The sequence below is a fragment of the Gallus gallus genome, chromosome 1, assembly GCF_016699485.2.
Source record: "Gallus gallus isolate bGalGal1 chromosome 1, bGalGal1.mat.broiler.GRCg7b, whole genome shotgun sequence".
In the NCBI taxonomy this organism is placed as follows: Eukaryota; Metazoa; Chordata; class Aves; order Galliformes; family Phasianidae; genus Gallus; species Gallus gallus.
The window spans coordinates 132,434,809-132,456,973 of NC_052532.1; the positions used below are offsets into that span (position 1 = coordinate 132,434,809).

The 22,165-nt window shown below is 39.5% G+C and overlaps 1 protein-coding gene across 3 annotated transcripts in view; it reads right to left on the minus strand.

Annotated features, from left to right (window-relative positions):
• The window catches only part of MGAT4A (alpha-1,3-mannosyl-glycoprotein 4-beta-N-acetylglucosaminyltransferase A), a 79,919-nt gene that overhangs the window by 17,182 nt on the left and 40,572 nt on the right, over window positions 1–22,165 (minus strand). For all 3 annotated transcript variants that reach the window (XM_015277716.4, NM_001012824.2, XM_046940944.1), the window contains exons 6-12: window positions 16,112–16,158; window positions 15,459–15,572; window positions 14,776–14,851; window positions 13,275–13,389; window positions 4,242–4,372; window positions 3,494–3,601; window positions 2,864–3,057 (exon numbers count right to left, since the gene is read on the minus strand). In XM_015277716.4, the coding sequence (XP_015133202.2) occupies window positions 2,864–3,057; window positions 3,494–3,601; window positions 4,242–4,372; window positions 13,275–13,389; window positions 14,776–14,851; window positions 15,459–15,572; window positions 16,112–16,158 (785 nt within the window). The remainder of the gene's footprint in view (window positions 1–2,863; window positions 3,058–3,493; window positions 3,602–4,241; window positions 4,373–13,274; window positions 13,390–14,775; window positions 14,852–15,458; window positions 15,573–16,111; window positions 16,159–22,165) is intronic.

Below are 22,165 nucleotides of genomic sequence, written 5' to 3' on the forward strand. Positions count from 1 at the left end.
ACTAAACCATGTCCCTCAACACAACGTCCAAACATTCCTTCAACACCTCCAGGGTCAGTGACTCCACCACCTCCCTGGGCAGCCCATTCCAGCGCCTGATCACTCTTTCAGAGAAGTAGTATTTCCTAACGTCCAGCCTGAATCTTCCTTGGTGCAGCTTGAAGCCGTTCCCTCTAGTTCTATCACTGGTTACACGAGAGAAGAGGCCGACCCCCAGCTCACTACAACCTCCCTTCAGGTAGTTACAGAGGGCAATAAGGTCTCTCCTGAGCATCCTCTTCTCCAGACTGAACAATCCCAGCTCCTTCAGCTGCTCCTCGTAAGGCCTGTGCTCCAGGCCCCGCACCAGCTGTGTTGCCGTCCTCTGGACACGCTCCAGGGCCTCGATGTCTTTCTTGCAGTGAGGGGCCCAAAACTGGACACAGTACTCGAGGTTCGGCCTCATCAGTGTTGAGTACAGGGGGAGTTCTACTCTTGATTGCCGTGGATCTATCTCCCCAGCAGGCAAGCTCTCCTGATGCACAGTCCACTTTCCCTTTAATGTGTTTCAACCCACTTGTCACAGATCTACATTTGGCTGCCTCAAAAAGCATCACTGAAACATCAGAAAGAACAACTTATTCGCCCAACCTACACCTACCAAAATCTGCTGCTGAGGAAGTTAAGCAGGCAAACAAAACTAAGTCCTCAACAATTTGAAATAACAGCACCTGTAGCCCTGATCAGCTACTGACTGCAGAAAGGCAAAATACTGTATTCTTTATGACCCTGTGGCAAAGAAACACAAATGAATAAACACCAAAATGGCCTAAAATGATAGTTCAAATGATGCTAAACTTCGTTTTTTAAGCCTGAAAATATAAAATCATTCTAAGTTGTGAACTTCCTTTGAGGAAGCAACTGGGTTCAAGACACTTCATCTAAACTAAAATTAATTTAATCATTGAGTAAAAGTAGTAAAACAGATAAAGTAATTACATATTCCTCTACTGCTAAGACTGTTTCTAACAGCCTTAGCCCTAGCTACGAATTTTAAGAGCACAATAACGAAAACTGCCTTCCCATCCTTTGCAGAGATAATCAGTGTTTACTTTTACCCGCAGTTCCTGCACCATCATTAAGGTAATACACACCAAATACATATTTTCCTCAGACCTGTGCTTGCTGATTTTTGAACCACAGGTATGACCTACTACACTTGCTAGGAACAATTTACAGAATCACAGAACCGTTTGGAAGGGACCTTTAAGATTATCTAGTTCCAAACCCCCTGCTCTAGGCAGGAACACCTCCCTCTAGACCAGGCTGCTCAAAGCCCCATCCAGCCTGACCCTGAATGCTTCCAGGGAGGGGGCATCCACAATCTTGCTGGGCAACCTGTTGAGTGTCTCACCATCCTCATAGTAAAGAGTATCTTCCTAACATCTAATCTAAAACTACCCTCTTCCAGTTTAAAACTTGTCCTGTTGCTAACAGAATTGTCATCATGTACTTGACTCACCCTAATGAAACAACGTTCCAGCCAAGATAAACATTTACTTGCTACAGTTACCCTATTTATAAAAGAACCATATAATTCTTAATAAAAATAAATAATTCAGAAAATAATAACAAATTGGACAATGATCACTTTATAACCTTGAAGAAGAAAATTTGATCAAAAAGGAATCAATGAGTTCATACATTTCATTTGGAAAATGTGTCATTTTTATACTATTGGCACAGGATTAAAAAAAATATCTGCCTTTAATCCAAGAAGGTATGGCAGTCAAACCCCTCAACACATACATCTTAGAAAGCTATCCAGGAAAATCTTTCAAAGCACAGCAATCAACTGAAAGTTGAAAAGTAATTTGACATCCTGCACAAGAAACTTTAGTTTCATAGGTCAGACCAGCTTGGAACAACTTAGAACAAGGAAACTACTGATCCTCGCTTAGTCTTTGATTATGAAGCAATGTGCAGAAGTTCACTTACTGGATTCAGTTCAGGACTGCAAAAAGGGCTCCTTCACAAGAAAAGCATCCAGACAAACCATCCAAAGAAACTTTGCTCTACTATGCTATAAGTACTGGCCTCAAAAAAGCATATAAGGTATGTGAAGAAAAGCGAAATTAATCCACTGAAGTAGCAATGCTTGGACACCGAATAAGCAATTTAATTTTTAAGTCTTAGACTACTATGTTGGTAGGACAGTAAATAACAAAGCAGCAAAAAAGTCTCAGCAAAAGTAAAGGAGGACTAAAAGCTCTAGTAGATGAAGTCACCTCTGGCTCTCCAACAAATCACAGATACTTTCATTTCAAGCCTATTTTTAAAATTAATTAAATTGTTCAACTTGGACTTTGAACTCTTTTTCAAGCCCTAAAGCAGAATCTAAAAAAAATAAATAATAGTATCCTTTAGAGTTCCCAAATTTCAGGTAAAAGGACGCTGTATGCTCCAGCAAGACTTCTGGTCTGGACAATCAATGGACTGAGGCTGAGGCTGCAGGGCACAACATACTGTACCACACACTGTGCTGCACAGTTGTAATTGTAATTAGAAGCAGACCAACCAAGCACAAATAGAACCAAATTGGCTTTTCTGGATCCCCTTAGGAGCTGCCACAGAAGCACTGGTCTTGAATTGCATTTATCAAAAAGGCTCGAGGTAAAATAAAAAGAAGAAATAAAGAGGAAAATAACATTTAAAACAGTAAAAGCGCAGAAGGAAAAGTTGCTCATGATCAGTTTCACCGAAACTGCAAATAAACCAGGATGATTTCACTTTAGTTTATTACGACAGCCCCCAGTTCTATTGTCAAGCGTTCTTGGCAAGCATACAGCCTTAGATATGAGACCAAAACCAAATAATTACTAACCTTTCTACATTGACAGGCTTGTCAAATTTAAATAGAATATAATCCCCAGCAACCGGTGTGACAGCCCAGAAAAAATCTTCCCCCACGTAGGTTTTTTCTAACGTATGCCCCTGGTACACTTTTAAAGATGTGGAAACCTCTGCAGGTGGATTCACGTGGATTTTATGCAGTAGCGGTTTCAGGAAGTCTTTATCCTAATTGAAAGAAAGAAAGACAAACATCGTGCTGTTTTATTATGTTTTTCTCAAGTGGCTACACTTAAAATGAACTCCTGGAGAAAAAAAATGAAAAAACAAACACATCACTCATTTCCAGATATTTCAGATCTTGCACTAGGTAATAAGATGAGCATGCCATTTAAGTAATAAATGACAAAAGAAAAAGTAATAAATAGAGAAATAAAAAATTTAAAATATATTTCCACTAGCAAATATTCATAAAAACAAGCTGAGATTGGTATTTCTTATACCTGGTAGTATCCAGTTTATACCAGGTTTCATTCCAACTGGAATAACACATAATTAAAAAATACTAAACAAGAAAACTCTTGTTTTCTCAAAGGCTAAAAAAAACCCAACCACTCATGAGATCAACTTGTTCTGGAAAGGAAGGAGAAGTGCAGCTACTAACTGTGAGTTTCTGGATCTTCCCTGCCAGGGAGGAGTGGAGGCCAACATGCTGGAAGAGAGAAGGCCTGAAGCGTATCCGTAGGTTTGATTTCTGCCGATCACAATGTTTCTAAAGCAAGAGGAGAAGGGATAAAAACCCACACATTAAATTCAACAAAAAGTTGCTGAGATTTTACTGAAAGTATTTGATATTGCACGAACCAAAAAGACTTACAAAAACCCAGACCTATTTATCTAGTTCGTCTTGGTTTTATTCTAGAAATCTAGCAACCCTACTGTGCAAATATAATACCGGTCAATAGAGAAGAAATTTACATCTATTTTTGCACAGAAACTGTTTCTTCAGTCTTTCAGCAAGGAAGCTACTTGAGGAATAAAGAACAAAAAATCTGAATTTAATCACCATTTGGAATCTTCTCCATGACTGCTATATAAGTAGTAGTACTCTACAGAGCCTCACTGGGGGTTACAAGAATGAATTCATTTCAGGACTGTTACATATAAAAACTAAACTGACATTTTTCTTTCACTAACTACTGCATCCACCTCCAGAATCCAAAACAATTATAGTGCCTCTGAATAATATGTTTTTGAAGGTTTACTTGAGATTGAAATCTTAGTAGGAAAACAGATTCTTTCAGGACACGTAGTAACCACAATAAATTGTATGCTAGCTTTTAATTCACCAGAAACAACACATTCACTAACACTAAAACATTTTAGAAGCTTCACAGTAACAAGAAACTTACAGCATCTTTTTCAGGGTTACACACTTTCACCCAGAGGATATGGTCCAGAAGCCAGTCAATTGGTTTTTCCTTATAAAACATAAATATGAACTCTACAATAAGAGTGATATCTGGAGACTGGAACATTTTACCTGCAATGACATTAAGAATAACTGGAGTTATTTTATAATAAAGACGGCATTGTATCTTGAAATCACTGAGATAATAAGCAAGCTTGTGCCATGATAAGGTATGTCAGTGATGAACAATCTGAAGTCTCGACGTTATTAAAAGCTCCATACTTCTCATAGAATCACAGAATGCTTTGGGTTGGAAGGGACTTCAAAGGCCAACTAGTTCCAATCCCCTGTCACGAGCAGGGACACCTCTCACTACATTTAAGTGCCCAGAGTTCCATCCCACATGGCTTGAAGCACTTCCAGGATTGGGGCATTCACAGCTTTACTCAGCAACTTGTTTCAGTGCCTCATCATCCTAACAGTAAAGAATTTCCTCCTAATATCCAATCCAAATCTGCCCTGTTTTAGTTTAAAGCCATTACTCCTTGTCCTGTTACTGTAATTCCCGATAAAGCGCCCCTCTCCAGCCTTCCTGTAGGCCCTCTTTAGGTACTGGAAGCTCACTGTAAAGTCTCCCTGAAGCTTATTTTTCTCCAGGCTAAAAAATACCAGCTATCTCAGCCTATATTCATAGAAGAGGTGTCAGAGTCCTCTGATCATATTTCTAGTTCTCCTCAGGACTCAATCCAACATTTCCATCTCATGTGCAGGACCCAACAGTTGAATGAAGTACTCCCAGCAGGGTCTCATGAGGGCAGAGTAGAGTGGGCCCTTCACCACCCTCTCCCTGCTGGCCACCCTTCCTTTGATGCTGCCCAGGATACAGTCAGCCTTCTGGACTCTAAGCGCACATTGCCAAATCACGTTGAGCTTCTCAATGCTCAGCACTCCCAAGACCTTCTCTCAATACATTCCCTACCCAACCTGCATTTGTGCCTATGATGGCCCTGATGCAGCTGCAGGACCTTGCACTCAGCCCTTTTGAACTTTATCGGGTTTTCACAGGTCCACCTCTCAAGCTAGTCAAGGTCATTCTGGATGGCATCCCTTCCCTCTAGCATGGCAACTGTACCATGCACCTTGGAGTCATCAGCATACTTGAAGGTGCACTCAATCCTACTGTCCATATAATGAACAAAGATATTAAAGAGCACTGATCCCACTACAAACCCCTGGTGAACACCACTCCTCACTGTTCTCTACCTGGATATTGACTACTCATCCAGTTCTTTATCCATCCATCAAATCCATGTCTCCCCAATTTAAAGACAAGGATGTTGCATGGGACAGCATCAAATGCTCTGTGTAACCTGGGTAGACGAGGTCAGTTGCTCTTCCCTGATCCAGCAATGCTGTAACCCTGTTGCAGAAGGCCACTGAACTTGGCAGGCACAATTTGAACTTAGTGAAGCCATGTTGGTTGTCACCAAACATCTTTGTTTTCCATGTCCTTTGGCATAGTTTCCAGGATGATCTGCTCCACAGTCTTGCTGGACATGGAGATGAGATAACTGGCCTGTAGTTCCTCGGATCTTTCTTTTTTTTTTTTTGGTTTTTAAAACCAAGGGGGTTGTGTTTTCCTTGTCCACTCCACTCCCACCCACTATGGGATCTTCATAGGACTGTCATGACTTCTCAAACATGATGAATAGCGGCTTCAAAACTTCATCTGTCAGTTCCCTCAGTACTATTGGATGCATCTCACCAGATTCCATGAACTTGTGAACATTCAGGTTGCTCAGAGGTCTTGAACCTGACCTACTCCTGAAGTGGGAGGTTCTTCAATCTCCCAGTCCCTGTCTTTGCCTTCTGTGACACAGGCTGTGTGGCTAGGGCACTTGCCAGTGAAGACTGATGCAAAAAAGTTCCCCACATCCCACACAAACAGGTTTCCCACTTTCTTCCAGGGGGGGCACATTTCTTTTCCCTGTCTGCCTTTGATAACTGACATACCTATAAAAAGCCTTCCTTGTTGCCCTTGACATCCCTGGCCAGATTTAATTTTATCAGATCTTTAACTTCCCTAACCTGATCTCTGTCTGCTTGAACAATTTCTCCACATTCCTCCCAGGTGGCATGCCCTTGCTTTCAGTCATGCAAAACTAAATAAAACAGAAAAAACTAACCAAACAAGAACTTGTAATATATCTGGATGCCACGAAAACATTCTGTGTGTGCTACAATATAATCTCCTTAAGAACAGACATTTTCTGTTTGCAAAAACAGAGGAAGAAAAATTATGGGTATGTGCTTACTACTCTCTATGCTGTCACATAGCAGCAACAAGAGTTTTTCCAGAATGTACAGGCCACTGACAAACTCATACCAAGTGCAATTCCAATTATACATAATTAAAGCAGTCAGCTGCCTAGTAGAAAGCCCAAATCTCTCACATGAGAAAGAACTGTAGAATTTTGCTATATACTGATGTGACTTTGGGGCTTCCAAGATGACATGCTCCTTGATAAAGTACAGACAGACTTCTTGGTGGCATGGCTACTACAGAATCCTTGCTAATTCTGCAAAATATGAATTCTAAAACAAGGCCTAGACAAAAAAGAGAAACTTCCTGTTTTTGTAGACTGTACTTATTACCAGCAACTTTCTGCATGCCAGTGGAAGGTGTCTGAAGAGAAAAGTGGCCAATACACTTAACTTTGCTGTTGGGCTGAATGCAGCACTTAAGTAAGGCATCTCCTATGAAGACACTGCTACTAGGCACAGTAAGTAACTGGAAGTGGGACAGCCCAGACCTGAAGATAGACTCCAACAACAAGCAATTCTACTACCTAGGACTGAGTGACAACTTCAAGCTTCCAAAGCCAGATCTAGAAGTGAGGACACATTGAGAAAGCATCATCAGGTTTGATAGTTGAGTATGGAAGACACAAGAAAAGAAGATGTTACACAATAATGAACCACTCGGGGGGATGCCAGCTGACCTGATTCAGCTCAGGTGGTGCTTAGGTGTGTGAAGTGCTGACATACATGCATGGGCTCTTCGGGCACGTGCACTTAAAAGGATTAAAGTGCAATAGAGGGTCTTCTCCAATGCAAGTTGTTAGTGTACCCACACTTGGAAGTTCTGTACAGCACAATAGCACACTTCAGGATGTGAAATTTTCTCTTCATTTGTAACGCACAAGGCCTTCATAAGTTTTTTCAAATAAGTCCACAAGTTGTAGGGGTCCCAGTATTTTTTCTTTCTACATTTTGAAGGAACAGCTGGAGTAAATACTAAGAACAGGTACCTCTGAGGTAGCAAAACCACTCCCTATGCATTAGGAAAGGGAATTTGGTTCTCACCTACAAGACCAAAAAACTGTCCAGAAAGGCTGTTAAGGAGCTGCATAGGCTAATCTTGAAGACAAACAAACGAGGAACAACCTTTTGTATGCAACTTAAACTACCAGCAGTGGAGCACTCCACTTGAGCACATGGCTGAATGGAAATGAAGAACTGCAAGCACTCTGCTTACTCTGTTCCTTAAGGTGGATGCTCACTTTTACATAAACAGAAGACAGGATATGGCTGAAGTATCACCCTGAGCCAGTACTATACTTAAGACTAGATACATTTTTGCCTTAAGTGATGATATTTCCACTGTGAATATGCACGTGGAGCATCACTCAGATTCACTTACTTTTCCTTTGAGGCTCACCTAGGTCTGTAATTCATGGAGGAATATCACAAGGTATCAATCAATCACTAAATAAAAACAAGGAGCGGGGAGTTCAAATCTTTTTAATTGGGATGGAGAATTTCCTGCTGAAATGGGACTGAGCTTGCCATGTTATACACTATCTCAGCACAGATACAGAATTCCAGGTTATTAGCTTACATATTAAGTAACCAGGATATGTTTTAAGTGAGAACATCTAAGTTGTAGCAGCCTTGTTATGTGCGCTTCAGCACTGTCGATTATCAGACTCACACATCCGGAGATTTGCTCTAACAACACTTAGATGCTGACCTGCAAAATCCTTCATTCTCTCTAAAAGGGGTTTGACACATAGGAGGTCATCTAGAGGGCTCCATCATTTCCAGAAAACATGTCAAATGCATAGGAACTCTCATTTCATCCCTTCATGACTTGTGTGAAATTGGCAAAGAGCACAGCCAATGACATAACACTACTTTTGGAATTTGAAATCAGTTTGGAGGAGTCTGAATGCGATTAAATCATGATGTAGTACAATATGGAAGTGGTATCTGACATAAGAAGTCCCAATTGTTTCATCTGTTGGAATGGCGTTATGGTCATAAAGGAGACTATTCACAGAGCTGGGTAGAGAATTAGGCGTGCTAAGACACAGTAACAGACCCAACACTGTCAAATCAGAAAGCTGTCCCTTACACAAACTTTGTTTATTTTTGTAAGGCAAAAAAAACATGGACATTACTCATTAGTGCTTTCTACAACAAGGACCTCAAACAGACATCCCCACTTGAAATTATTGTGTGACTTAAGTGAGGCTCCCACTAAACAAAGGACAATTCCCTCTAAATTACAGAGCTTTCTTGTTAAAAAAAACAACACACCTTTAGATCTTTATTAGTATATTGTTACTATTTACATACTTACATGGTTGTCATATTGCTTAACATTATTTATAGAAGCATTTAAAACAGATAGGAAACAAATTATTTGTACAATATTGTATAAAATGCTCATGTGGAATAACAGCTCTTTCAGCTTGTCACACTTCCAACTAAATAGGCTCCTAATTTTCCTGGTGATTCATCTCTGCCTACTGCTTTTGATAACAGTGCAGGAAAAGAGAAAAATACAAGAAACCCTAATCAAAGATCAGCTTAAAAATATATGGGCTCATCAAGCATTTACGGGACTGAAATCATCATTTCTGGATGACACTCTGGCTGAAATAGTCTGTCAGTCACGCCTGCTTCCACAGAAAGATGACCTTTCCATGATGTGTATTGTAATGATACACATGCAACCTAGAAAACAAAAACATCCCCACATTATTGTTACAATTGCTGTGGGGGCTGACTCAAGAGACAGCTTATCCTCTTACAAGAGTGTATGTACTCAATTTGCTCTGGAATCCTTTTCTTCCTCTGCTCAAGGACACAGCAATAGCACCACACCGTACATATATCACTTTGATCAGCTCATCTTCTAAAGACGACAATGACTGTAGTCTTCAGTTGTCATCTGTGGTGAAAAGACACCCACAGACCGTGCCACTTGACATCCCAACAATTAAATAACCAGAGAAAAAGACTGAAGAGTAGGTATATACTCTTTTCATCTAAATTAAGTTATCCAAAATTCATCTGAAATAGAAACAGGATATGAACAGATTACTTACTCCTACATGGCAAACCTGTGCCCATAGATGCTTTCTTCTAGGCCTGCATTTGCATGCTATTGTTCAACTATGCAGTCCTGACCCCTGACTCGGTGAAGAATCTAGGTACAAGTTTCTTCAAGCCCCACTGGCCGCTCAGTATTATGCTCCTGAGCATTGTGGAAGGGTTCAACAGCACAGGCAAAGCTTTCTCCCTGAGTTCACAGTGAGCACTGGAGCAAAAACTAACAAGCAGAATCCTGCTCCTCAAGCCTGAGACGCCTACCTGGAGTAATACTGCCTCTCACTAGGGGCAGATACACACACACTGCTTTCTGAAGTGCTGTCACCACCTTCCACACTCAGAATGACACAGCCCTCGCCCAGCTCTTTGCCTTTCAGTACAACAGAACACCTCCTCTATCTGCCATTTCAGTCACCTGCAAAGCATTTCTGGCCCCAGAACACTGTTCCTACACCAGCTCAAAACCAGACTTGCTTTACCACAGGCTTCCCCTACAGAGGTCTTCAAAGCTTCGGAACCCCAACTGTACACAGCTTCTCCTTGCCATGGTAAGCAGTCCAAGACAATCCCTGCTCCACACATCCAGCATTTCAGCCCCTCTAAACCCAAACCAGCCAAATCCTTGCCTAGCTTCTCCTCTGTGAGGGTGACAGAAGCAGCTTGGCTTCTCTGGGACACAGACATAGCCCAGGAACAAGCAGAAGCATTCCTCAAACCCACACAGCTGCAGATGATGAAAATGCTGTGATCCATGTAGCCATTCAGGTGGCACCCATATCTAACTTGCAGATTGCCCATTTGCTGTCCCCAGTATGCAGTCAAAAATCATCAAGCTGTAGACCTAAGCAAAAATTGGAAGAATCAGAAGAACTGCAAAAGACAACCTAGAGGCTGATTTCAGACTGCTCCATTAAAGTTTGTGACAGCTGACACTATAGCTACAGGACAAGGTATTGTAAATCCTCTGGAAAAGACTTCAGCTTACAAGCAGTTGGAAGACAAATTGGTATTTCTCATAAAAATCTGGCAGGACTTTACCATGTTATGCTAAGGACTGCAGTGCAGAGCTGAATTTGAAAGAGCAGAAGAGGCACCTCCTTCCATAGAGCTCCTAGGGAAAGAGCATACATCTCACCCATTATTTATTAGATACTTGACAGCACTTAAGGCTATGCTTTCAGTATCAAAAAAATAAAAATAAATCAAAGAAAGCAACTTCTCCTCAATGGTAGAGGTGACAGAATTTTATAATCCTGCTGTCAGCCTAACCAGCTGCATCTCCCACTGCTTCATGTAGTACTTGCGTAAATTAGATTTTCAGTTCAGAAACACTATGACAAAAACACATTTCTTCCTAGAAGAATTTGTAAGCTGATCAAGACTTCTAGTAGAGTACAATAAATCAGCTACACTAAATCACTAATTGCTAAATCACTAGCAGTTCCGTACTCTATTTTTAGGTATCAACACAAAAATCATCCCAAATTACAGCCAACTGGTTTGCCTTTCTCTTTAGCTGTCTGCTTTACCAAATTATCAAGATTCATAAAGAGACAGCACAGATGAGGAAAATCTCTATTGTTTGTATATTCACAGGCAGTGTATGGCTATTGTAGATCAGCAGGTTTTAAAGCCAGAAGTATTAGCCATCTTCATGGATACCAACTTCTTTCTCAAAACTCAGAAGTGGGATAAGTAGATAAACTGGGAGGAAAAAAATGCTATTTTGTAGGTTAAGAAAAACAAAAACACATTCAGATATGTAGTCATAGCTAAATGCATTCAAAAGTTTAATCATTTAATCAACAGGATGGAGACAAATATGACAGAAGGGCCAGAACAGGGATGCCAAGCAGCAGAAACAACTAATTATAGCTATTTTCAGAGCCCACGCTGCAAATAGTCAGTATATAGACACTACAGGAAAAACAACACAACTTTAAATATATATATACTTCTATTTTTTTCTTTTACAACTTTGCATGTGACTAAGCCAAATCTCAGTATTAAGAAGCACCTACCTATTCCTCTTCGCTTAGACTCTGCTTCCTCTATAGCAAACATTAAGAATATAGGGATGAGGAAGAAGAAATACCTAAGTAAGCGTTCTGAAATATATTGCCATGGGGTTGGCAGCACATGTCCTAAAATGTTGGGCTTATACACGTTTTGACACCACATTACTACAAAAATGCAACCTGCCAGTGTTGCTCTCTACTACTCCATCCATATTGCACTATTTATGCATAGCAAATTGCCTCTATAGCCTAGGAACTTCACACAGAGTTTACATTCAAAGCGCAGTTAGGCCTGGATCTAAAACTCTAAACCCATCTAAATCCACAATTAGAGCGTACCTGCTTAAAAGTAGAAACAAAGTTTAATCAGATGTTATTATCCAAGCAAACTCTCCAGCCACGGAACCACAGAGAGCTGAGAGTTGCAAGTTGCCCCTTCTCCCAGCAAAAGAGACAAGTTTACTTTTGGCGAGAACTCCAGTAAATTATTTTAATGCTTATTTCTCCATGATAGGCAGCTCCATCTCCTGTTTTTCACTCCTTGCTTTGCCCAAGGCAATCAAGCAGATTGGTTATGTGGGTAACAGACAGCAGACGGGAAGACTTCCCTCTGCCCATTTCTTCTCCAGCCCTTCACTGTAGGTTAGACTGGCAAGCAAATGCACAAAGGAATTTTGTACCCTAACAGTATCTTAGGAAATGACTGCTAGTTTCCATTCAACTCTGTCAGCCTCTGAAACCCTGAAGATCAGGAAACTATTGCCTCAGCAACATACCTGATGCTGAGCTGTAAACAGCATAGTACAGGAAACTCCACAGCCTGACTTAGCTTTCAGTTTTTCCTTGTATATATCCAGCTTTGTGCTTTTAATTTCACCATGATACATCACTGCAATGATGAAATACCCTTTCAATGTGCAAAATTCCTTTAAAATCTCTCTTTCCTTGTTTTTTCCTTCTCCTGTTAATTCTAGTATTACTCAGTAAGAAGGTATTAGTGTAAGACAGAAAAAATAACTATATAGTGATTTCATCAGCCTCGCCCAGGAATCCAAGATGCTGCATTAACTTCTCTCACTGTCGTTTACTGCCATTGACAGACAGCCTCTAAATAACCCTATGGAGAAGCACGTTGTCCTAAGATCTCCTGGATGGATTAGAAAGGCAAAGATAGAACAGGCTTTGCAATCAAGACAAAACGATGTCTAATGATTCTTGGAAATTCTACCATCAACACCATTTTGCCTGTTTCAGGCAGCGTTGACTCTTGGGCTTTTTCCCCTTGAACTTCATAATCCAATTACATTTTTTATTTTAACCGCAGTCAAAATCAAAAGAAGTAATTCCCTGCCGTTCAAGTGTTCTTATAAATAAAATAACTTCTGGTTATAAAAATGCTCTTATTTCCAACAGTTTGAATTTGTCTGTCATGGAAAAGTAGATAAACTAACAAATGTGAATGCGAGTTAAACCACAGAATTCTTTAAGGAGCCAAATAATTTCTAACTCTTGGTCTATTTCCAGTACAAAGATAACTTTGAAGTCAGATCACTATTCATCACACCATCTAAGGATGAATGCGTTCTTTCAAACTACTAAAACGAACATTTTCTTACCAATGAAACCCAGCTGAGAAAATTCCAGAATCATCCAATCTTCAGAAGCGAGCTGAAGCGCAAAGTTTTTTATTGTGCTGAAGTAATTCTGCTTGACAACGATGTCATCTTCAAGCTAGAAAAAGGGAGCAGCGATATCAACATTCATAAAAAACAGAAAAGCGATAGGAGAAAATACTGCTATAGGAAACAGTGATTTGTAATACATTGCTAACACATCCCCATATATTTTTAATGCAAGCGCTGCTATAAAGCCTCAGCTCTATGGACAAGAATAAATATTTTAGGGTTCATAGTCCGTCGGTGGAAAACTAATCCAGAATCCTTCTGTAATAAAAGACCATGAATACATCTCAACATAATGCAGATGTTAAGTAGGTAGTAAGATCACACTGCTTTTGTAGCTCCTATCTTCAGAAAATAACCATTCGTGAAATAATTTCAGATGAAGCGACATCAGGACATTACATGGAGAACAAATAGAATTTTTATAGTATTTCTATGATGGTGTGATTATTTACTCACTCCCTTGCTAGCACTGAAGGACTTTCTCAAGAAGCTAAGAGATGTTATCTACAGAGGCAGGATTCACTTCCCCATTTCCTGACTTCAGCTGTCAAACAGAACAGGTGTGTAGTCCAGCCTTGCCCAGACAGCACAACTTCCAAGATGCTGTGCTGCAATCCCTTTATTTCACATTAAGTGCAGGCTGCTGCATAAAGGATACTGCTTCTCCTGCTCTAACTCCTAGAGCATTCACACTCACCTCCCTGTGCTGGCACTAACATTTGTGTGACTGCCTAGCCTCAAGCAGGCTGCCAATACATCACTCCCTGCACAGTTTCCAGGAGAACTGAGTCTCCAACAGCTCTTAAAGAGCAGTCAGCATAGCTCTCTTTGGAAAAACCACATGCATGGAGTGTTATACCCAAAAGATACAGTCCCAAAATCTAAATGAAAATCCTAAGCACAGCTACTTACTACATCTGCAACACTTGTAGGCAGGGCTTCTACTTCAAAGCAGAGAGACAAACAGGAACAATTCGGAGCTAAATTAAGATTAATTCATTATCTGTGTTGTTGAAAACCTCTGAAAAAAATTGCAGCTATACACAACAGGCTCTAGAGATCAACGTGACACTGCACATGCTTTCAAGAGAAAGAAAAATAGATTTTAATTCAACTTCTACTCAAGACTATGCTGGTGTCTTTTGCCTACTGCAAGTCATTTAGGGGACAAAAGAAAAAAACAGTAGTTAAGCTGCCTACATTCCTTCACTTTTTATGCTAAGCATCTTAAGATAAAAATCAATCATATGCAGTAAGTTGCTTTCTACTTCAAAGAGTGTCATCCACAAAATACTTCCTCAGATACCCTCACCCACACACTTATTGGCTCCCAACAATGGAATCACATTAACTCTGCCCTGTGTAGGTCCTTCTGCTGTGAGCACTGGCATGATTTTTGGAGATTCATTTAAAACAAAGAACAGAAACTTACCTGGATGTAATAAACTCCCTTTTTCTGGGCGTACATCATAAGAAAACAGTAATCCAAGTTTTGCTTGGTTCTCCATCTGAAAATCAATTACAAACGTAAGTATTATGGAAAAAGTTATTTCAGTACACGCTGGCAATGCAAAGTAGATCTCACTATGAAGAATGACACATACTGCTGAAATATTAGGAAAACTGCTTTTGGCATCATCCCCTCAGGAAGTCTGTCTGAAAAAAAAAAAAGCAATAAAGCCTTCTTGTTATGCTTTAATACAGAGAAAGGATGGTTTGAGTTGCCTCTGGTTCTGTGAAAGCTACCTTACATTTCACTAAAACACACGTCCATTTTAAATAACAATTCAGTAGCAACTGCTGGGTTTTACAACATATTTCAGGAAGAAAAACAGTAAACAACAACAGCAAAAAAATATATATATCTCCATTTTCCTCCCAGAATTTAACATTGAAAGAGTTCACTGAAGCTTAGCATTGAACTTAGATCACGCACAGAACAGCATGCAGATCCAAGGGCACCGAGAAGGACTCAGTGCTCTTTTAGCATCCCCACACTTTTGAGAATTACAGTAGGAAAACATTTAAAGAATCCACTTCCCACTTGTCAATTTATAAACAAGGAAAGTGTGGATGTGGGAGGACATGAGAAAAGATCTGAAGGAATAAACTCACCTCACTCTCTCTTTTGAGTCTCCAAATGTCTCTTTCAAGTTTGTCAAATCAGGATAGTAAGTTGCAGGAGGGGCTATTACTTCCACCAACCCAGAATTGATCTCTGTAGAAAATCTGTCAGCAGAAACATCATAGAGTCATACAAGCCATTTTGAGTTCTGGTTGTAATGATGACTCATTCAAACGAGGGATGGAAAGCAATCACTGTGTATTGTTTTGCCTAACACCTTCTTTAGAATACTGTAGCCACTTGATTAATACTCAGAATGCTAATTAGCTTCTAAACACTTGATTTTTATTCCCTCACCAGAACCTAGTGATTTTCTTCTACAGTTCTCTTTGAACATATGGAATACAAGGCAATAACACAGAAGTAACAAATTCCCACTAATGTTAAGCCAATTAAAGTCACTCACAGTCCACAAAATCAATTTAAATTCCATTTGTTTTAGATTTAACTGACTGAATAATCACCCCTTAATTTATCGTGAAAAACTTCTTTTTATTCAAACGCAGAAATCAAACCAAATTAACCAAAAATGTACGATCTCATATTTCCATAACACTTCTTAGTATTTATCACAATGTTACTTAGGAAAAACAAGCAAAGTCACCAATAAGCAAAGAAGTTCCTCATCAAAACTGAAACTTACTCTTTCTCCAGGCTCGCAACAACATTGTTAACATAATCAAAATCAGTCTGGGAAAAGAAAGAAAAAACAGTAAATAAAATACTTAACAGCTTTGCTGCTACACTTTATTAACACAACCATGTGAGGTAGCTGTACTTGACAATAAATTTCAGTGTGCAAGATGTTTGAGTAATACCATATCATGAGCGATGTGTTCCGATGTCCTACATCTAACGGGAGATGAATTTTTAAGTAGACAGAATGGGATGACTGCCTCATCTCTGCTTTTAACAGATAGTTCTAATATAGCACCTGTTGGTTTTTCAGTTCATGCTCTTAATGACAAAATGATCACATGAATGTTGGCACGGGAAGAATTTCATGGTATTGTTATACTATAACAAATCATACAAAAATGTTATCAAGGAAAGCCTTCTGGGGAACAGGGCGTTAAGCACGCATTTATTTCATAAATACATCTAAACTTCGCAATTTTAAGAAGATAATTTGCCATCTATAAATCAACGAAGATTCTGGTAGCTTATGAGGATCCTGCAGAACAGCTGCCTTTCAAATGCTGGAAACAAAGGAACAGTTCATACTTCCTGATCAGTTTGTAACACAGACGATCACTAAAGGATTATACACACAGAGAATAAATCCCTCCCAAGTATTTCTACAGAACCACTAATCTTGTTTGATAAAGGTTCTAACCCTTTGATCTACAAAAATTGGAACGGTGATTTTTAAGCTGTTATTTCATTTGTGTTGTTTTTTTTTTTTTTTAATCCAACATATTGCCTGCCAGTGATGCAGATGTTGTTTTTTTTTGTTTTTTTTTTTCCTCCAAAAGCCAGTTGCAATTACTACATAGAAGAGCTGAAACCATTTGTCATACCGTTCCTCATAAATACTTCCTTGGTAAGCACCATTCCGAGCCTTTTACAGGACAGAAGTTCTAACAAGCAGCCAACATTTCTGCAAACTAAAACTCATCTTGCAATGAGTTCCACCCAAGCAGACTGAGGGCTGGATGGACCTTTATATACTGTTAAGGACTTAACAACAACGTGTGGATCGTTCATGCATTGTTTATCACAGAATTGTAGTCTAAGACATCATTTTTTTTTTTACTGTGTTCTTTAACAGCTGCAAATCGTTACACAAAGATACTTCAATAATCATTATATTTTTCTGAAATACTTTGTGGTTTTCTTTTCTTTTAAATATTCAAAATATAGAAGTATTTGTTTAGTCAACAGAGGAAAAAGAAACAATTTGGATTTCAAGTTACGTTCCAAACTCTGATTGTTTCGTCTCATATTAACAAGTCAAATATTTGTTAAACGGTCCATAATGTAACTGCACAGGAAAAACATTTTTTGTTTAAATAGACAAATGAACAGAAACAGTTCATTTCTATACAGTATTCCAGACATCAAAATAAATGCCAAGTTACATCTTAACTGGAAGCATGTGCTTAGCCACAAGCCTGCACATCAGTATAACTCTTCCCCAAACAAACAATTTTGTCCTGTTTTGTCCTAATACAGGATGGACCACAACCAGCAAAGAAAGTAAACATGGAATAAGAGTTTTTCCCTTACTTCCACCTATTTTTCTGTGTTTCCCTCATGCACAAGGTTGGTAATTTCCCAGTCAGAACAGCAATCAAAATAGCTTCACATTTAAGAGAAGTAGCCTGTAGACTTCCAATCACATACTGTAATCTGTACTACTGTCAAACAAAGTCAAGGTGGGCTGGTCTAGCTACATCAAACACAAGAGAAGGGAAACACTACTGCTCTTTCAGTAGGTAACTCACCTTCTGAATCAACACTTCACCACCACATCAGAATAGTGCAAAAGGAGATACCACTTTCAGAATGAAAAAAGATTGAGACTGAAAGAGTCGATAACATTTTTCATGAGCCAATACATGATGTGGTGAGGTGCTGGAACAGGCTGTCCAGAGAGGCTGTGGATGTCCCATCCCTGGAGGTGTTTAAGGCCAGGCTGGATGGGGGCCTGGGCAGCCTGGTCTAGTATTAGATATGGAGGTTGGCAGCCCTGCATGTGGCAGTAGAGGTTGGAGCTTCGTGATCCTTGAGGTCCTTTCCAATGCAAGCCATTCTAGGATTCCATGAGATGCATTAAAAATATGCTATATCCTGTGATTATTTCAATGTAAGTAATTGCATTTTTATCTACCAGCCTCACTTGAGATTCAGAACCACAACATCAACACCAAATCCTTCCTCTCAGAATAAGCAAGCTCCACACCACCTTTCCACATATGAACTTCCAGAGGCAATTAGCTCCTCTCATTACCCAGGCTAACACTCAGTGGGATCTTTGCCAATGCCCTTCAGCTGAAGTCATGTCCCAGGAAGGTGGCACTTGTAAGTTATTTCACACAACCTCATCAACTAAATACGAGAACATCCAATGAATTTGATCAAGCTGTCACAACGCCCAAGGGAAGAGTTAACTATGCAGAAGACTCTGCAGTGCACAAAATGGAAGGAAATCTGAAATAGTCAGATAATTGCTTGAACCTAAGGGTATTTCGACTCTATCAATAAATTTGTCCAGTAACTGAAGAGTGGTGGAAAAACCTATTATTGACCAAGATCTATTCCCCATTTTTGAGAAAGAAGGCTTTTACTGCCTCTTTAGAATAAGACCTGAAGTCCTCTTTGTCAACCTACAGGACATTAGAATGCTGCAAATAAGTATGAACTATGTACTATATAAGGAACAATACCCTTGTTTTCTCAGAGTACCTTAATGAGGACAAGATAAATCCAGATTAATCAAAAGGAAATCATCCATGAAAGAAAGTTTAACTGTTCTTCAGGCTCCCAAAGAAGATCGTCTGATAAATACCAGCTTGACTTTGGAACAGCTATGAAGAACGTAAATTCTGGCTCAAGATATCAGTGCCATTTTCATCTACTGAAAGGAAATGCCACTGGTGATCCCAATCACAGCTGCACAATCTGTAAGATGACAGCAATGAATGCTTATGCCTACTAAATCAGACGGCATTACCATTCATTAGTAAAACTGTTCAAATTGAAGATTAAATAATTCTTAGCAGTTTAGAACTTCAGAAAAAGAAGCAGAAATTAACATTTAAAGAACTGTTCTCCTTAAAAAATTAAATGTCAAACAGCAAAAGGCCATAGCCCAGAAGTTAATATCGCCAGTGAATCATGAAGCCTCAAAAACAGATTTGTCTTGTTAGGTAGATTTATGGGGACTAATAAAAGGCATAAACAGGATCTGTTGTTTCAATACCAGCAGTTGAAATCTTTCCTGTCTGTTCTTTCTTTCTAGTCATGTGAAATTATCAATCCCAGTGGAAGCAGGAACACATGGAGCGAGACACTCTCTCATTTGTACTAGATCAAGACCAAAGATTCATTCAGGTCAGCATCTTGCTTCCAGCAGCAACAGCTATGAATAAATACATAGAAAAGAGTACAAACAGGACAAGAAAACACAGTACTCCCCCTTCCAGCGACCAGCCACACTATCTGCTTTCAATTCAGGTTACTTCCTGAGATAGACGTGATTGTGCGTGTTTGTACTTCTCAGTAAACTCCTTTTTCCATCTACCACGCCAGTATCTCCTCGAACCTCTCTAAAGTTTCAGCAGGAAAGGAACATTTTGACTTATGAAATCTATGGTATTTCATCAGTGTCTGAACATGGCAACATCTAAGTTTCAGTCCATACACGAACTATTTTGATGACAGACACAAAAACACAGTGAACAGCAATGAACAGAAGTCCAACCCTCTTTATTGATTTGACAAGTGAGCATGCACATAGTGAAGTAGCAGAATATATTAGCTAGCAGACAAAACAAGAGGTTAGAATGTCTGTTTATCATCGAATGGCTTAGGTTGTAGGGTACCTTTAAGATCATCCAGTTCCAAACCCCCACTGAGGGCAGGGTTGGCACCCACCAGATCAGGCCGCCCAGGACCCCATCCAACTGACTAACAGCTAGCCACCTTGTTAGAGAGTTTTAGTTTTAAGAAGTAACACTTTCATCCTACATACTTCATACCTTCAAGAATATAGAAGGTGAACTGCTCCTCAAAATGTTAGGAAAACCGTGACAATTTAGAACAAAGGTCCGTCTGCATCAAAAGCTCATGTGCTAACTTAACCAGCAGCAGCCAGTTAGAAAAAAAAAAGTAATACAAGAAGTACAGAACAAATTTTTCTACCTCCCAGTTCTAATTACTCAACAATTTATAATTCCTAGTCCTAAGGGCGTCCATTAGATTCAACAGCTCCTTCTGGATCTGCTCTCTGTGAATTTGCTCAGCTCCTTCCCGAACCCATTTACTCACTTGTATTTCATGATATTCCCTAGCATCAAGGTTCACAGTTTCATTATGTGCTCACTTAAAACATTGTCTTGATTTTAGATTTTGCCTCAATTTCATATAGAGGCATCCAGATTGCACCTGTATCACCACAAGATTAGAATCAGTTCTAATCCTCATATGTAAGATTTAAACAAGCAAAACCAGTAAGTACAAACAGGACTGGAGCTCAGTCGATGCAGAAGCAGAGCAAGTGCAGAAATAGCTTGCACCAAGCCATACACTAAACAAAACACAGTACAGCCAGAATAAGCAAAAATAACCTTGAAGTTGAAACATCCATACTGCACTGTAAAGCACAGGATCCCTTACCCCTGTTTTATTTTCTTCTGTTGAGAATCAGTGTCAACACCTGGCTAGTTACCACTTCATTTTAATATTCAATTCTCCAAGGGATGGAAAAAGAAATCTTGACAAAAAGTAGAACACGAGGGAATGCTAGGATACCACGCACCAGCAACTGAGCAGCCTGATCTAGAGGAAGGTGTCCCTGCCCACAGCAGCCATGGCAGTGGGGTTAGAACTACATGATTTTAAGGTCTCTTCCAACTCTGCAGTTCTTTCCAATTCTATGATTCTCTTCTTCTGGAAGGATGACTTACCAAGCTTTTTTTTCCTCCAAGTTGTAATTTTCAAGATGCACGTTGAAATACTATGTAAAATGCACAGATTTATAGTAGATTACTCTGCTTTGAGCAGAGGCTCTTTCAATCTCAGTGATTCTGTGAGTATCAGATCTTGCCTTATCAGACCAAGCATCTGTTCGGATTTAATTTCTATTTTGGTAGCCAGTTTCAGGAAGGGAAGTGCAGACAGAAGCAAAGATGGCACCAAAACTTCAAAGATTTTTTCATAAGCAGCTGGGAAATGAAGTTAAGCTACCAGTCCTACAAATTCAAGAAGAGAAGCTTCAGGGAACACTGGGAAGATCTCATATATCAGCTGTACTGCATATTCTAAATAACGTGGTTTATCTCACCCATCCAAATGCCCAGATTTTAGTTCTTAAATGACATCTAGCAGAAGGCAGCCTGAACTTACCCAAGAGCACCTTTCCCCTTGGAAAAGAAAAAGTATTCTCTGGGAAACAACCATGCTAATCTGCAAAAAGTGGTAATCTCATTGTTTATTCATTACAGCAATTTTATTTGAACTTTCATCATCCTTGTAGAACACGGGCGGAATAATTTAAGTGTACTTTAAATAATTACAAGCAATGCAAAATTTAACAGCCTCCAGAAAAGATGAAGTAAACTTCTGTTTGACTTGAAATGCTGAAAGCACATATGAATATAATTACCCACACTCAAGGCCTTCACATAGGAAAAAATCACCCACTAAAATGGCACTTAGACAAATTTTTAGAGATTCATGTGGTGAAAAGGCCCTCAGGATTAGAAGTAAAGCAGAGGTTTCTAATGTCTGCAAGTCTAAGTACAAAAACAAAGCCTGTGGAAAAAGGTAACATTATCTGTTAAAGTTCAACCAATACACGTGAAAAAGATAATTTTCATGAATACAGTGTCTGCTTTCTGATCTGAAGCAGCAATTTCAAGTTAAACACAGGAAACATGAAAACAAGGTGCAGATCTAAAGGGAGAAAAAAAACGTACTGTCATAAAATAGGCTGCTAACGTTACATAAGCAAAAAGGAGTCCTACACGAGCTA